We start from the raw sequence: 18,397 nt of genomic DNA on the forward strand, positions 1-18,397 counted from the left end.
CTACTGCATCTTTTAATCTGAGAAATACGCATAAATCATGATCTGGGGACATGGAGAGTTGAAATGAGGACTTTTTTTGAACATCTATATGTTTTGTTCTTTGCGATGATATGATAACACTGTTCTCCTGTCATATGTGTACTCTCATTATTTTTGATATGATGTTTTTGATATGGGATGTTTTCCAAAATATTTATATACCGTAATAATGTTTCTCCATATGGTGGTGGTGTTACCTTTTTTCCTTTCTTTATATGATGCGGTCCTTATCGCTGGGGTTCGGGCTGTTATGCCTGCATGATCGGCTAGTTATTCTATCTGCCTGAAAGGTGACTCTAACAAAATGGTGACGCGCATGCGCATCGCGCCCGGGAACCACCATGTTGTTGAAGGCCTCTTTACCATCGGCTGTGCGGACATGACGTCATGGAGGATTTCCTCCCCGCACGCCGATTATGAGTGCCGGAAACAGCAATGTTCAGGAACCGGAGGCGGCGGTGCCATGCGTGACAACGCTAGCAGGTGCAGTAATCAATATGCATTATAAATTGGAGCTTGTAGTGAAGACAGGACATGCACAATTTCTCTCCCCTTGATAAAGCAGAAAATGCGAAACGCGCGTCGGGGCTCTTTTGTGAGGCTGAGGATAGACAGGCGGATTCCATGGGTATGTATACACAACTATACTAGCTTTCTTTTGCATTGGCACTTTATACTCTGGCTAAGATGGCCACCTCTTATGCAGTTTACTATGGAGTTAGTGTATTATAGATATTTATTTCATCCCCATAGCCTGCAATATTATTATCTACCTCATGTCTTCGTGCACTTTACTCGGGTATTATCCTTCCTCTTACTGTTTTTTTGTTATTTTTGCTTTTATTAATTGCTTTAGTATATGTGTATTTTCAATAAAAATTGTCACTCTTTTATATCATCTCTTGAGTGGTGTGTCTGATACTTTTTGTATCCCATTGGATTAGTGTAAGACTTACACACCCCCTATATGCTTCCTATGGGATTTCCTATCCTGGTGGAGGAACCCTGTGAGTAGCACTATTATGTTTATGGACATTTCTGTTTAAACTTAATATAACCTGTTGGTGCCTATTGTGTTCTATGTAGTTTATAGTGAACTGTGCATGACCCGGTTTATGCTGCATAAAATAAACCGGATGGGCTGATTTTGTGAGAAAAACGTGCCTGTGTGACTGAATCCAGTTGCTAAGAAAGTGTCCCCCAACACAAGTAGTAAGCGCTATCTCACACTGCTAACAACTGATTGGCTGGTGCTATGTCAGATCCTAACTGATATAGGTCATCAATATCAACACCTTTAAAGCTCAAAGATTAAACTGATTTTTTTTTAATACACAATGACCACAAATGCAACACAAGTCTATTAAAAGCGTTACCTGAGACATTAGCTCATTCAACCACACTTCATGGTGCTGAGGATTAGCTCGGAGCCACTTTACAGCTGCATTGTAGACTTGCTGCTCATCCTCAATGTTTAGATCTCCAGAAGACAGTAACTTGTAGAGGTGCTGAGGGGACATACTGACAAAATCCTCACAGTCTACCACTTCAGTGAAATGGTCACAAGCATAGCGATCCGCCATGTCCATCAAGTCCACACGATTGTGGCTTTCGGCAAAAGCCCGGACAGCCAGGCAGTTAGAGGGGTGAAAATGTAACTTCATATATTCACAACAAGCCTTGGCAACAAGTTCCACCTGAAGGATACAGGCGGCGTACAGGAGAGGCTGAACGTTGTCAACAGTCAGGGTGACTTGTGATGAATAGGCAAACCTTACCAAGTCTTCAATGGCGTCACCATCAAAGTCACGGATCTCAATGAGAGTCTGTTTAGCTTCTGCCATATCAGACAGGAACATGGCACGAAAATATGGTATCACGCAAGCCAACACAAGTTTGTGGCATGGGATCAGCTTACAACCAACCTAATTAAAAGAAAAGAAAACCACACATGTAAAAGTTGGGAAGTCTATTTCTGCTGTAAGTAAAAACTGACTCTGCTCAACTCAGGATCAAAGTAATTGGAGGGGAAAAAAAACAAAACACATGACAGAATTTAGCATGTACCGATTCTCTCATCAGGTTCTTATGGTGTTAAGTCAATAATTGCTCAAGTGTTTAAAATGCAGCAGCTTCCATCATCTTCAAATTAAAGTTAGGACAAGTTTTATTACAGGTTTACCAGTTCATTGAGCAGGAATGTCATATCTAAACTCAAGGTCTCTGTCCAGAAAGCTAAAGTAAGGTAAGCTCAGGTATGACAAAGACATCCTAAAACAGTACCTTAAGTGTGATGTCACATAGCTCTCCCACTTCATAGAAATGGAGAAGTGAGCTGTGAAACTCCTTCCAAGCCTCATCAGCTTCAAAGACAAAGGGGCCATCTCCCTCACTGTCACTCGTGAAGGACTTGTCCTGGTGGAGCTTCCTTTTCCCCTTTGTCTGTGGTTGCTTTGGTTGTCCAGGGAGCATGGATTCTGATGCCATCAGAAGCGTAGAAAGCTTGGCAAATCACAAATCCTTCATATCAATGGATATGGCCAAAAAAAAAAAAAAAAAAGCCATCTTGATCTGTGAATAGAATAAAAAAAAAAAATTATATACCTTTAAGTTCAGTAATTTCATACATACAGTACAGACCAAAAGTTTGGACACACCTTCTCATTTAAAGATTTTTCTGTATTTTCATGACTATGAAAATTGTACATTCACACTGAAGGCATCAAAACTATGAATTAACACATGTGGAATTATATACTTAACAAAAAAGTGTGAAACAACTGAAAATATGTCTTTTATTCTAGGTTCTTCATCTTGCTTTGATGAATGACTGCTTTGCACACTCTTGGCATTCTCTTGATGAGCTTCAAGAGGTAGTCATTGGGAATGGTCTTCCAACAATCTTCATTGTCCTGTTGAAAAATAAATTATGGTCCAACTAAACGCAAACCGGATGGAATAGCATGCTGCTGCAAGATGCTGTGGTAGCCATGCTGATTCAGTATGCCTTCAATTTTGAATAAATCCCCAACAGTGTCACCAGCAAAGCACCCCCACACCATCACACCTCTTCCTCCATGCTTCACGGTGGGAACCAGGCATGTAGAGTCCATCCGTTCACCTTTTCTGTGTCGCACAAAGACACAGTGGTTGGAACCAAAGATCTCAAATTTGGACTCATCAGACCAAAGCACAGATTTCCACTGGTCTAATGTCCATTCCTTGTGTTCTTTAGCCCAAACAAGTCTCTTCTGCTTGTTGCCTGTCCTTAGCAGTGGTTTTCTAGCAGCTATTTTACCATGCTGCACAAAGTCTCCTCATAACAGTTGTTGTAGAGATGTGTCTGCTGCTAGAACTCTGTGTGGCATTGACCTGGTCTCTAACCTGAGCTGCTGCTAACCTGCGATTTCTGAGACTGGTGAAACAGATACATTTATCGTCAGAAGCAGAGGTGACTCTTGGTCTTCCTTTGATAGGGCGGTCCTCATGTGAGCCAGTTTCTTTGTAGCGCTTGATGGTTTTTGCCACTGCACTTGAGGATACTTTCAAAGTTTTCCCAATTTTTGGGACTGACTGACCTTCATTTCTTAAAGTAATGATGGCCACTCGTTTTTCTTTACTTAGAATTTATATTATAGCAAGAAAAAAGCAGTTAACAGTCTATTCAGTAGGACTATCAGCTGTGTATCCACCAGACTTCTGCACAACACAACTGATGGTGCCAGACCCATTTATAAGGCAAGAAATTCCACTTATTAAACCTGAGAGAGCACTGTGAAGTGAAAACCATTCCCGGCGACTACCTCTTGAAGCTCATCAAGAGAATGCCAAGAGTGTGCAAAGCAGTCATGAAAGCAAAAGGTGGCTACTTTGAAGAACCTAGAATATAAGACATAATTTCAGTTGTTTCACACTTTGTTATGTAATTCCACATGTGTTAATTCATAGTTTTGATGCCTTCAGTGTGAATGTACAATTTTCATGGTCATGAAAATACAGAAAAATGTTTAAATGAGAAGGTGTGTCCAAACTTTTGGTCTGTACTGTACATCTGAATATTTGACAGTATTGTTTAGAGCATGGATCATTCAAAAAGGTCACCAATGGTCCAGATCTTATATGGATTCTTATTTCCAGCAGCACCTAAATAATAGTCAGCTTTAATTCAGGGAACGGTGTGAATACTGGCATTATTGAACAACAATAGATCAGAAGACATCGGGCTCAGTGGTTAGCACTGCAGCCTTGCAGAGCTGGGCTCCTGGGTTCTAATCCCACCAAAGACAACATCTGCAAGGAGTTTGTATGTTCTCCCAGTGTTTGGTGGGTTTCCTCCAGGTACTCCAGTTTCCTCCCACACTCCTAAGAAACACTGATAGGGAATTTAGATTGTGAGCCCCATCAGAGACAGCGATAATGTGTGCAAAAGCGCTGCGGAATATGTTATCACTATATAAAAATAAATAATATTATGGTGTTAACACACATACACTACTAGATTATACAAGAGACACTACTCCTCAGCACGGTTCACCAAATCAGGCGCAATTTGTCCTGGGATCAATATTTGGCAACTGGATTGACCATGTCAACCAGTCTATTCCCCTTGGAAGCGTGAGCACTGCAGGCACTATTTAGGTGGATGTTGGTCCCAGGAGGCCAGCTAAGGTTATTCCTAAGGTGCAGCGCTGATTGATTAATGGTACAACCCCCTCCTCCCCCAACATTAATAGAGGTTAGCTCAGAAGCGGAAAACCATTAAGTTGGCCAAACATAATAGACAGGTGTCTGTATACCGTCCAACCCTCTATATGAGGGGGATAGTTATTGGGAAACCAGTGTTCTACTTACATCCATCTTAACTTTAAGACCACCCTGAAGGAGTTATCCAGCACTACACTTCTGCAACAGGATGCGAGATGCCATCAATATCACAACAATGGCCACTCGCCTGGTTAGCAACTATGGAGCACACATCCGATTCATAGGACAGGAGCACATGCACAAGTCCTACAACCAGACATCACCTCTCACCACCCGATGCTGAAGTGAAAGGAGCGTGAGAAGAGCCAACATGAAGCCAAGTGCTTCTTCCACATGTACATTTCACTATACAAAGTGTCACTTGTCCAGCAGTAGGCATTGCAGAGCACCAACACTAGCGGGCTAATTGCAGTAGACAGGAAAAACTTGCTTGCCAACTTCTTGCTATTGAAATGATAGCACGAGAACAATTATCCAGTAACTATGGAAACCCGTAGTAAGAAGCCGGGTATTGACGTGTGAATGTGAACTTTGTGCCTCCCACTTAGTGACTAAACAATTACCCTCAATAATAAGCGATGCTAATCACATACTCATGACATACCATGGCTGCCGCACATAGCATGTCATGGTCAATGATACAAGGCTGTGAGTGTATCCCATATCTGCACCGAATTTTACAAGTGGTTATTAGTGTAAAGAACTCATAGGCCTCTAAAAGAGATAGGAGAGCTATCAGTAATGGCTGGAGTATGTCCAATGCATATACTGTTGTAGGGAACACAAGAAAAAAAAAAAAATCTATCTATTCTACAATGGAGAACACCAGGATCAAAGTACAGCACAGACGACACGAGCTCTCCAGAGCAGAAGATGCATACTAGTAGCATTATGGTCTGGCCTCATTCAGAAGGCCATTATTCACGTACATGGTGCCTTTCCATGGTCAGGCTTGGGGTGCTTTCTAATTGGGTTCCAGCATCAGCTCAGTGGGGCTTACATCTGAACCCCTCCACCACAAGACAGCATTTGGACTTACACGCAGATGAGGCCATATACTATAATGGTGCATCAGGGTGTCTGCCTCCAGTAGGAGTATGCACACGTTCGCTCTGCCGGCACTATTACAGTCTATGGCCCTGTCAGCACATACATCCAAATCCCATTTTGCGGGGTGGTGGGGGAGTTCAGACATAAGCCCCGACGGGGCCACCAAACGGGTGACAAAACGCAATGTGAGAGAACGCCAAACTTGCAAGATACAAAAATGTATATCACAGCACCCAAGTTGGTAGAAAAATGGTTCTTTATACCATGTCATCTGCTGCCTATCACCCTGCAACATTTCCTTTAATGGTATATAACAGTGCCTGCTGAATGTTTGCTAAATTCATTTGTTGCATTGCATTCAATACTTACTGCTGTATATCCATGTTGGGGGTCACAGGAAATGTTGTCTGGTGCAAGGTGTTACAGCATATGGATGTAGCCAGGCCCAGTGCCTTTGATCATGCAACCTCCCCTGGTGTGTTGGCCAATTGTTAATTTATCCCAAATAAAGTCCCACAATCCCTCTACTTAGTCCTATAAATTTAGTAGCATTCTAGGGGGGCATGCGTCTCCTGGCAGCAAAGTATCATGAAGTGCAGTTATTTCAACAGCAGTTAGTCACGGCAGGAGTCAGGACCCCACACTATGTATCTGTCTCTTTTGGGTATGTCTGCTGAGTAAGCACTTCTTATTACTTGGATCTAGCTTTTGTATTAACCCATCATACTCCTTCACCATGTTTACATATGCCATTACAGTGTTTGCTCCACTAATCCTCCATTTCCTTTGCTATCTACAAACCCCAGCACCCTCTAACCAAATAATCATCTCCCCTTCCCTCTTACCTACCCACCTGTCCTCGTCTGCTGACCTGCTCCTCAACCTCAAATCTGTCCTAATAAAACAAGCTGGCCAATCACCTTCTCCCACCTGCTCTCCCTTTCTCTGCTTCTCCTCACTGCTGGCGACATCTCCCAACCCTGGACCCCCACAGCTCATACCTCCCATTACTACCCCTCCCTATCTAATATAAACTACCGCAATCTTTCCAACATAAAACACGTGCCCCTGACACCCACCCCCCTGCTCCCCCTCTCTCTTGAGCACTCTGGAATGCCCGCTCAATCTGCAATAAGCTTTGTGTGATTCATAACCTTTTTCTCTCTCACAAGCTTGCCTTCCTCGGTCTCACAGAAACATGGTTAACACTCTGACACCACCTCCCCTGCTGCACTGTGTTACGGCAGCCTCCACTTCACCCACACCCCGGCAACACACATGGTGGAGGTGTGGCTCTTCTCCTTTCTTCAAACTGCACCTTTAACCCAAATCCCACCTCTACCCTCCCCTCTTTTGAAGTCCACTCTGTCCGCAAGTACTCTCCCTCCAACCTCCAAGTGGCCGTCATATACTGACCTCCGGGCCCAGCCACTGCCTTTATTGACCAATTCTCCACTTTCTCTCTGCTGACATTCCCACCATCCAAGTTCCAGCACCAGGCGTCTCTTCATAAAATCTTCAGTACTTTATTCTCATGTCAAGAGAAAAAAAAAAAAAAAACCATCATGTGGGGACGCAGCCCCTAAACGCCTGACGCGTTTCGAACAAAGTTCTTAGTCATAGGCATATGAATACAAAAAAAAAAAAAAAAAAACATCCTTATATACCCATTCCATTAACCCCTTCCCGACCTGTGACGCCACGTAGGCATCATGAAAGTCGGTGCCAATCCGACCTGTGACGCCTATGTGGCGTCATGGAATGATCGCGTCCCTGCAGATCGGGTGAAAGGGTTAACTCCAATTTCACCCGATCTGCAGGGACAGGGGGAGTGGTACTACAGCCCGGGGGGGGGGGGTGACTTCACCCCCTCGTGGCTACGATCGCTCCGATTGGCTGTTGCACTTTCAACAGCCAATCAGAGCAATTCGTAATATTTCACCTATAAAAAGTGGTGAAATATTACAATCCAGCCATGGCCGATGCTGCAATATTATCGGCCATGGCTGGAAACCCTGATGTGCCCCCCCCCCAGCCACCGATCGCCTCCCCAGTCCTCCGATCTGTCCCGTAGTCCCCTCCGTCCGCCTGTCCGCTCCCCCGTTCTCCTGCCCGCTCCCCCCGTGCTCCGATCCACCCCCCCGTCCTCCGATCCACCCCCCCCCCCCCTCATACTTACCGAGCCTCCCGGAGTCAGTTTGTCTTCTCCATGGGTGTCGCCATCTTGCAAAATGGCGGGCGCATGCGCAGTGCGCCCGCCGAATCTGCCGACCGGCAGATTCGTTCCAGGTATATTTTGATCACTGTAATAAACTTGTCACAATGATCAAAATAAAAAAAATAGTAAATGAACCCCCCGTTTATCACCCCCATAGGTAGGGACAATAATAAAATAAAGAAAATATATATATATAGTTTTTTTCTGCACTAGGGTTAGGGCTAGGGTTAGGGTTAGGGTTAGAATTAGGCTATGTGCACACGGTGCGGAGTTGGCTGCGGATCCGCAGCAGTTTTCCATCAGGTATACAGTACCATGTAAACCTATGGATAACCAAATCCGCTGTGCCCATGGTGCGGAAAATACCACACGGAAACGCTGTGTTGTATTTTCCGCAGCATGTCAATTCTTTGTGCGGATTCAAGCAGCGTTTTACACCTGTTCTTCAATAGGAATCCGCAGCTGAAATCCACACAAAAAACACTGGAAATCCGCAGGTAAAACGCAGTGCCTTTTACCTGCGGATTTTTCAAAAATGGTGCAGAAAAATCACATGAATCCGCAACGTGGGCACATAGCCTTAGGGTTAGGGCTGGAATTAGAGTTAGGGTTGGAATTAGGGCTAGGATTGGAAATAGGGTTAAGATTAGGCCTGTGGTTAGGGTTATGGTTCGGGGTGTGTTGGGGTTAGGGTTGTGATTAGGGTTAGTGGTGTGTTGGGGTGAGTGTTGAAGTTAGAATTGAGGGGTTTCCACTGTTTAGGCACATCAGGGATCTCCAAACGCAACATGGTGCCACCATTGATTCCAGCCAATCTTGCGTTCAAAAAGTCAAATGGTGCTCCCTCCCTTCCGAGCCCCAACATGCGCCCAATCAGTGGTTTACCCCCACATATGGGGTAACAGCATACTCAGGACAAACTGGGCAACAATTATTGGGGTCCAATTTCTCCTGTTACCCTTGCAAAAATAAAAAATTGCTTGCTAAAACATCATTTTTGAGGAAAGAAAAATATTTTTTTATTTTCACGGCTCTGCGTTGTAAACTTCTGTGAAGCACTTGGGGGTTCAAAGTGCTCACCACATATCTAGATAAGTTCCTTGGGGGGTCTAGTTTCCAAAAGAGGGTCAATTGTGGGGGGTTTCTACTGTTTAGGCACATCAGGGGCTCTGCAAACGCAACGTGACGCCCGCAGACCATTCCATCAGAGTCTGCATTCCAAAACGTCACCACTTCCCTTCCGAGCCCCGACGTGTGCCCAAACAGTGGTTCCCCCCACATATGGGGTATCAGCGTACTCAGAATAAACTGGACAACAACTTTTGGGGTCCAATTTCTCCTGTTACTCTTGTGAAAATAAAAAACTGTGGGCTAAATAATTTGAGGAAAGAAATTATTTTTTATTTTCACAGCTCTGCGTTATAAACTTCTGTGAAGCACTTGGGGGTTTAAAGTGGTCACCGCACATCTAGATTAGTTCCATGGGAGGTCTAGTTTCCAAAATGGGGTCACATGTGGGGGAGCTCCAATGTTTAGGCACACAGGGGCTCTCCAAACGCGACATGGTGTCTGCTAACGATTGGAGCCAATTTTTCATTCAAAGAGTCAAATGGCGCTCCTTCCCTTCCGAGCCCTGCCGCGTGCCCAAACAGTGGTTTACCCCAACATGTGAGGTATCAGTGTAGTCAGGAGCAATTGCCCAACACATTTTAGGATCCATTTTATCCTGTTGCCCATGTGAAAATGAAAAAATTGAGGATAAAAGAATTTTTTTGTGAAAAGAAAGTACTTTTTCATTTTTACGGATCAATTTGTGAAGCACCTGGGGGTTCAAAGTGCTCACTATGCATCTAGATGAGCTCCTTGGGGGGTCTAGTTTCCAAAATGGGGTCAGTTGTGGGGGAGTTCCAATGTTTAGGCACACAGGGGCTCCCCAAACGCGACATGGTGTCCGCTAAAGATTGGAGCCAATTTTTCATTCAAAAAGTCAAATGGCACTCCTTCCCTTCCGAGCCCTGTCGTGCGCCCAAACAGTGGTTCCCCCCCACATATGGGGTATCGGCGTACTCAGGACAAATTGTGCAATAACTTTTGTTGTCCAGTTTCTCTTTTTACCCTTGGGAAAATAAAAGAATTGTTGCTAAAAGATCATTTTTGTGACTAAAAAGTTAAATGTTCATTTTTTCCTTCCATGTTGCTTCTGCTGATGTGAAGCCCCTGAAGGGTTAATAAACTTCTTGAATGTGGTTTTGAGTACCTTGAGGGGTGCAGTTTTTAGAATGGTGTCACTTTTGGGTATTTTCAGCCATATAGACCCCTCAAACTGACTTCAAATGTGAGGTGGTCCCTAAAAAAAATGGTTTTGTAAATTTTGTTGTAAAAATGAGAAATTGCTGGTCAAATTTTAACCCTTATAACTTCCTAGCAAAAAAAAAATTTTGTTTACAAAATTGTGCAGACGTAAAGTAGACATGTGGGAAATGTTATTTATTAACTATTTTGTGTCACATAACTCTCTGGTTTAACAGAATAAAAATTCAAAATGTGAAAATTTCAAAATTTTCTAAATTTTAGCCAAATTTGCATTTTTTTCACAAATAAACGCAAAAATTATCGACCTAAATATATCACTAACATGAAGCCCAATATGTCACGAAAAAAAAATCTCAGAACCGCTAGGATCCGTTGAAGTGTTCCTGAGTTATTACCTCATAAAGGGACACTGGTCAGAATTGCAAAAAACGGCAAGGTCATTAAAGGGCCACTGTCACCCCCCTCCAGCCGTTATAAACTAAAAGAGCCACCTTGTGCAGCAGTAATGCTGCAGTCTAACAAGGTGGCTCTTTTGGTTTTTGATTCATTTATTACCTCAATAAAGCGTTTTAAAAATTGGCCACACATACCAGATATTGTACCTGGAGGCGGTCCGAAGCGTCCTGTATGAATCCCCCAACTGCCGTCACTCATCTCTTCAGGGCCGATGGTCCCCGCCCCCTGAGCGCTGTTATCGACTGAAATCCGGCACCTGCGCTGTGCGTACCTGCCTAGGGCCTGCGCAGTGTTCTTTGTCAGTCACATCTCAGATGCCGGGTGCCTGACTGCGCCTGTGCGGGCAGTGCGGCCGCTCTGTTACTGAATCCCCGCCCCGCACTGTGTTATTCATTATGCACAGTGCGGGGCTGGCATTCCTGGGCATGCGCACTGCGCTGTTCAGGTGCTCCCCCATCTCGGACGCTCTCCCATCTGACGCTCCCCGCCTTCCCAGGAACCCCAGCCCCGCACTGTGCATAATGAATAACAGTGCGGGGCGGGGATTCAGTAACAGGGCGCAGTCAGGCACCCGGCATCTGAGATGTGACTGACAAGGAACACTGCGCAGGCCCCAGGCAGGCACGCACAGCGCAGGCGCCGGATTTAAAGGGAACCTGTCACCACGTTTTTGGAAGATGGGATAAAAATAGCGTTAAATAGGGGCAGAGGTGGGCGTTACATTAGTGTGTTTGTTATGCGTTTATTACCCACCTAAGTTGCCGAAATACCTTTGCAAAGTCTCCGTTTTCGCCTGTCAATCAGGCTGGTCTGGTCAAAAGGGCGTTGTCTTCCCCCAGATTTTGCGTAGTTTTCCGTTGGTGGCGTAGTGGTGTGCGCATGCCCAAGGTCCTGAATCCTCTGCCAGGGGATTTAAAAGAGCGCGCTGTTCGTTTTCATTGGTGATCGGTGGGCGCGGCCATCTTCCTTTGGCCGCGCGTGCGCAGAAGCGGCGCTCTGCTGGCCGCGGCTTCAGGAAAATGGCCGCCGCGATATCCCGCGGCCATTTTCCTGAAGCCGCGGCCAGCAGAGCGCCGCTTCTGCGCACGCGCGGCCAAAGGAACATGGCCGCGCCCACCGATCACCAATGAAAACGAACAGCGCGCTCTTTTAAATCCCCTGGCAGAGGATTCAGGACTTTGGGCATGCGCACACCACTACGCCACCAACGGAAAACTACGCAAAATCTGGGGGAAGACAAGACGCCCTTTTGACCAGACCAGCCTGATTGACAGGCGAAAACGGAGACTTTGCAAAGGTATTTCGGCAACTTAGGTGGGTAATAAACGCATAACAAACACACTAATGTAATGCCCACCTCTGCCCCTATTTAACGCTATTTTTATCCCATCTTCCAAAAACGTGGTGACAGGTTCCCTTTAAGAAGCAACAACGCGAAGGGGGCGGGGACCATCGGCCCTGAAGAGAAGAGTGACGGCCGTTGGGGGATTCATACAGGACGCTTCGGACCGCCTCCAGGTATAATATCTGGTATGTGTGGCCAATTTTTAAAACGCTTTATTGAGGTAATAAATGAATCAAACTAAAAGAGCCACCTTGTTAGACTGCAGCATTACTGCTGCACAAGGTGGCTCTTTTAGTTTATAACGGCTGGAGGGGGTGACAGTGGCCCTTTAAGGTCAAAATAGGCTGGGTCATGAAGGGGTTAAGTAAGACCATGTACACCTGTTGCTTGACATGATTGTTTTACATTCATTACAAAATCAAATGCGAGACAGCCTACCAGAAATTACGACGCCTACTCAGATTATCGCCTCCTTATCCACACAAAATAAGTTTGTGAGAGATATCCCTACTGACTCAATATAACAACTCTGTGGATTAGCCTGTGTGTTGTGGATAACAGCTAAGCATCTGCCACAATAATATCCAATACAACCTGAATGTGATATGTCACGGCTGAGCATCTGGTACAATGACATCCACTGCGGTCCATTTGTGCGGTGTATCACAGCTGAGCATATACTACAGTAACATCTAGTACAATCTGTGTATGTTATATTTCACAGCTGAGCATCCGTTACAATATCATCTATTGCAGCCAATGCACACTGTATCACAGCTGAGCATCCGCTACAATATCACCCAATGCAGCCCATGTATGCTGTGCATCACAGCTGAGCCTCCGCCACAATAACATCCAATGTAGCCTATGGATGCTGTGCATCACAGCTATACATCTGCTACAGTAATGACCAGCACAATGTGTATGCGATATGTTTGTGTGTGCTATATGTCAAAGCTGAGCATCTGCTGCAATAGCAAAAAGAGAAAAAAAGCAATCAATTAATAGCTTGTACAGGTCCTTCTCAAAATTAGCATATAGTGTTAAATTTCATTATTTACCATAATGTAATGATTACAATTAAACTTTCATATATTATAGATTCATTATCCACCAACTGAAATTTGTCAGGTCTTTTATTGTTTTAATACTGATGATTTTGGCATACAACTCCTGATAACCCAAAAAACCTGTCTCAATAAATTAGCATATTTCACCCGTCCAATCAAATAAAAGTGTTTTTTAATAACAAACAAAAAAACAATCAAATAATAATGTTCAGTTATGCACTCAATACTTGGTCGGGAATCCTTTGGCAGAAATGACTGCTTCAATGCGGCGTGGCATGGAGGCAATCAGCCTGTGACACTGCTGAGATGTTATGGAGGCCCAGGATGCTTCAATAGCGGCCTTAAGCTCATCCAGAGTGTTGGGTCTTGCGTCTCTCAACTTTCTCTTCACAATATCCCACAGATTCTCTATGGGGTTCAGGTCAGGAGAGTTGGCAGGCCAATTGAGCACAGTAATACCATGGTCAGTAAACCATTTACCAGTGGTTTTGGCACTGTGAGCAGGTACAAAAACAGCAATAATTAATCTAACGTGATATATCACATGATCCTACCAAAATTTAGGATACATAGCTGAGGCAGGAATTAAAACATAACTTTTAATAAATATATATAGTTAAAAAAATATATAAATGTCACCAAAAATGTGTCAATAAAAAGGTACCACTAGATATATTCAAAGTTGTGTACCTTACAAAGATAAGCACTAATGGATAAACGTCAGAACACTGGCAATGTCCAGTGCTCCAGTGTTTTTAAACCAAGGGACCAGGTTTAGAGACAAAAATCAGCATAAACCAATGGTACTTGTAAAGTACTCAACAAATAAGCAGATACCCTGGTTGCATTAATATTAGCAGTCAATCATGTGCTGAAAATGATAAAGGAGGGGTACAAATAATTGGGAGAATAAAAAATTGTGGAACAATCTCACCAATAGTTGTCGAGGATAAGATAGCCAAGGCCCCAGTAGTGCTTCTCTGACAAGTCCGTTTTGTCGCACGACTTCAGGAGACAATTCCCTGTCAATCCCTGTGGGGCTAATAATAATCTCAATCCCCGAACTCCTGCCCTTACAAGGACAGTCCACAACTATCCCTGCAATATAACAAGCCCTGCACTCTCCCTGTTAGAAGGTCCCAACGCGTTTCTTTGCAAGCAGGTTCATCAGGGGACTAGCTTGCTGGGAGATAAAGTGCTTCAGTGCTAAAGACAGAGCTGCCACCCTCTATGCTGGACTGCAGAGAGTGGGAGGAACCATTACCTTACGATTATATAGTGTGCAATGGGGCTGAAAATAACCAATCTCCTATAGAGTAAAGATCATGTGACCAATGTGCCGGTCTAATGGGTCAGAAATAATGTGCAATACTGCTTAAAAAGCACTGAAAATTAATTCATAAAGCGAGCAATTCCAGAGTATATCCCAACCAAAACGCATATTGTCCAACCGATGCCCTTTTTCTTACTTGAGCACGCCATCAGGGTCCATGTTTACATTCAGAAGATCATTTCCCACAGTCACCGGAAGTGACTGTTACCATGGTGCGCTGTTTCCACAGTGCGCTAGCAAAAAATACTAAATAGAGAGATCGGCAATGATAACAACATTCCCATCTAAGCGAACATACCTGGTATAAATTCGGGTGTGACAGTTCATTTAGTAAACATGCAAAATGAATTGCCGATATAAGCAAGTGACCCGCAGTCACCGGAAGTGACTGTTACCATGGTGCGCTAGCTGTTGCCACAGTACGCTAACTAAATTGCCGGTATGAGCGAGTAAGTAAGGAAGACTTCCGGAGGTGAGTATCATCGTTGCCAAGGTGACAAAACAAAACAAAACACCGCTACCGGAACGTACCCAAACGGCAATGCATTAGCGGAATGCAGTGACATAGTATAATTAGAATGAATCATTATAACCGGCTTAAATTGCCAGTGGGCAATCGGTACTGGTAAATACACATACTAACAAGGACTACCACTGCACGGTACAGAGCCCCATCCGGTAATCACCGGATGTTGTTATAGCCATGGCAACTAGACGCCTAGTTGGTGGAAAATTTACGATGGGCAAACCAGGTAAAAATCCGATATAATTATCACCGCAGCAAAAAAGGAGCGATTACACAGTGGTGGCCACATAAGGAGGAGTACCATGCAATTATGTAAGGGGTCTTATACAATGAAGTGCATATAGCTTATGGGAGCATATAGATACAATTAATGTGTACACCTGATAAAACAATATATGTGCTAAATAAATCACATTAGTGAACAAATTATTGGGACAGATATCTTGATAAGAAAAAAACTGCCCAAAAGAAACAGCAATGCACAAATAACCAAAATAGGTGTTATATAGAAATGCTCATGTGCGTGATATTAACTCCATACAATTAGCTGGACATCATCAATGAAGTTGTAAAACCACATACAATTGACCAAATAACATCACCCAAAAAGCGAGGTGTTATATAAGGATGCTCTATATGGAAAGGTAACCATTTAAATAAAGCTCAACCATTGAGTAACTCAATATTGTATAGGAATGCTTTATATGAATTAATGAAAAGTACATATTACTCTGGACCCAATAAATGAATAAATAATAAATAAATGCCCCCTATATACAATACCCTAAAAAAGGGGAAAGGGGGGGGGGGGGGGGGGGGGCACTGTTTGATATCAGTTAACAAAAATGCAAAGAAAAAAACCAAAAAGGTGACAAAAGGGAAGGATTTATGGAAAGGTACACCAAAATGTGTAACACAGAACTAGGCCATCCATAGTTAGGTTTAATCAGAACTTCAAATATAGCATCCGTAGTTGATTTGGTCATTAAGACCCCGAGGCGCTACAGTGTTCAGATAGAAGATCCACTTAGCCTCCTTTTGAAGGAGCAACTGGTCCCAGTTGCCCCCTCTCATAGGTGCAGAGACCCTTTCTATAGCCACAAAACGCAAATTCTTTACTTGTCCATTATGCATATGGTTGATGTGTCGAGACACAGCCGTGTCTCTATTGTGTTCCACATCACCAACATGTTCTCCCACTCTTTTTTTAAATTTTCTAATGGTCTTGCCGATGTATTCCATGCCACATGTACAAAAAGCCCTATACACAACGCCCTTGGTACTGCAGTTAATGAACTGTTTAATTTCGTACGTCATCCCCGTTACATTGCTCACAAAAGATTTACTTGGAACTATGTACTGGCAGGCCGTACAATGGCCGCATCTATAGCACCCTACAACATCACTCTTCAGCCATGTGCCCACTTGGGGTGCAGTATAGTGACTATGCACAATCCTATCCTGTATTGAACGGGCTTTTCTGTAAGTAATGGTAGGAATATCTCCCAAGCGTGCAGCTATATCTGGATCCATTTGTAGGACTGACCAATGCCTCCTAAGGATGTCTCTGACCTGGGTTGCCCCATTGTCAAATGTGGTAATGTAACGGGCCACGGAATCATCTTGTCTCCTAGGTACAGGATTTAGTAGTTCACTACGGTCCCTACCCTTGGCCTCACGGTACGCTTTGCTGACGACACTGCGGGGATAGCCCCTAGCTAAAAACCTCTCTCTCAAGTCCTGGGATTGTATCTCAAAGGTGTCATTCTCTGAGCAATTCCTGCGAATCCGAAGATATTGCCCTTTTGGGATTCCCCTTTTAAGGTGCACAGGATGATGACTGTTCCAGTGCAAGAGGGAGTTTGTAGCTGTGGGCTTTCTAAATGTAGATGTAACAAGTTCACCATTATCACCCTTTGTAATCAAGATATCCAAAAAGGGTAAAGTACAAGAATCAATGACTGAGGTGAAATGTAGACCAATATCATTGTGATTCAAAGACTCAACAAACGCCGTGAAGTCACTTCTGGTACCCCGCCAGACGATGAGGATGTCGTCTATATACCGTGTCCAAATTTCCGAGACACGGTATATAGTCGAATCACTTGCCCCACCGTCTTCACCTGAGATGACTGTCTCCTCCCACCAGCCGAGGAAGAGGTTTGCGTAGGCTGGGGCGCAAGGGCTGCCCATGGCCGTCCCCCTCAGCTGGTGGTAGGTTCTACAGTTGAAAACAAAGTAATTGTGTGTCAGACAAAATTGAAGAAGCCTTAATACAAAGAGATTGTGTTGTTGAAATTGCTGTCCCCTTGTACTGAGAAAATAGCGCACTGCCTCCAAACCCTTGTCATGGGGGATGGAGGAATAGAGTGCCTCAACATCAATGCTGGCAAGCAAAGAATCAGGCCTAATTGTTAGGCCCTCCAATCTTCGAAGTAGGTCCGGGGTGTCCTTTACAAAAGACTGTAATGCCGAGACAAAAGGAGCCAAAATGCGGTCCAAATATATGCCTGCATTCTGGCAAAGACTGCCTACCCCTGATACTATGGGCCTGCCCTTAAGAGGGTTCAGGCCCTTGTGTATCTTGGGCAGGCTATAGAAAGTGGCAGTGACTGGACATTTAGGATAGATGAAATCAAATTCAGTTTTACTAATTACACCTTCGGCAAGGCCCTCCTGCAAAATTACCAGCAGTTCATCCCGATAATCACTAGTGGGATTGTATGAGAGGATCTCATATGTGTCACGGTCTGCCAAGATTGTTTCACAGATTTTGAGATATTGTTTAGTCCCAAGAATAACAATATTGCCCCCCTTATCGGAGGGCTTAACCACTATGCTGGCATCTTTTTCCAGCCGTTTAATAGCCTCTATTTCCTGTCTTGAACAGTTATAGTTAGACTGTATGTGGCTATGGGACAATTCCATTAACTCAGAGGTAACCAGGTTAGAGAAGATATCAATAGCCGAGAGGTCGCCTGTATTGGGCGGCATCCTCGTGCTCTTATCTTTCAGCTCCGTGAATGGACCTAGGCCCATAGAATTAGGCGCAACTTCTCCGATGCTATTTAACAATCTCACCTCTGGTAACATGTCAACTGGAATTCCCAAATCCAGACAGGTACGAGAATCTTGTTTTTGAAAAAATTTATTCCATCGCAATTTGCGCAGGAAGAGGTTCAGATCTTTTACTGCCCTAAAGAGATCAAAGTCCGTACTCGGGACAAAAGAAAGACCCTTACTAAGAATTGACATTTCCCACTGGTCAATATGTCTATCGGAT

The 18,397-nt window shown here is 44.1% G+C and overlaps 1 protein-coding gene across 5 annotated transcripts in view; it reads right to left on the reverse strand.

Moving 5' to 3' along the window:
• Positions 1-18,397, reverse strand: part of KLHL8 (kelch like family member 8) — a 60,031-nt gene that overhangs the window by 27,352 nt on the left and 14,282 nt on the right. For 3 of the 5 annotated variants that reach the window (XM_077275843.1, XM_077275853.1, XM_077275837.1), the window contains 2 exons: positions 2,323-2,610; positions 1,416-1,964 (listed from right to left, as the gene is read on the reverse strand). In XM_077275843.1, the coding sequence (XP_077131958.1) occupies positions 1,416-1,964; positions 2,323-2,526 (753 nt within the window). In that variant the 5' untranslated portion in view covers positions 2,527-2,610. Of the gene's footprint in view, positions 1-1,415; positions 1,965-2,322; positions 2,611-7,269; positions 7,385-18,397 lie in introns of all 5 variants that reach the window. The other 2 variants (XM_077275839.1, XM_077275864.1) reach the window with 2 other exon arrangements.

The sequence above is a fragment of the Ranitomeya variabilis genome, chromosome 1 (genome assembly GCF_051348905.1).
Source record: "Ranitomeya variabilis isolate aRanVar5 chromosome 1, aRanVar5.hap1, whole genome shotgun sequence".
Classification (NCBI taxonomy): Eukaryota; Metazoa; Chordata; class Amphibia; order Anura; family Dendrobatidae; genus Ranitomeya; species Ranitomeya variabilis.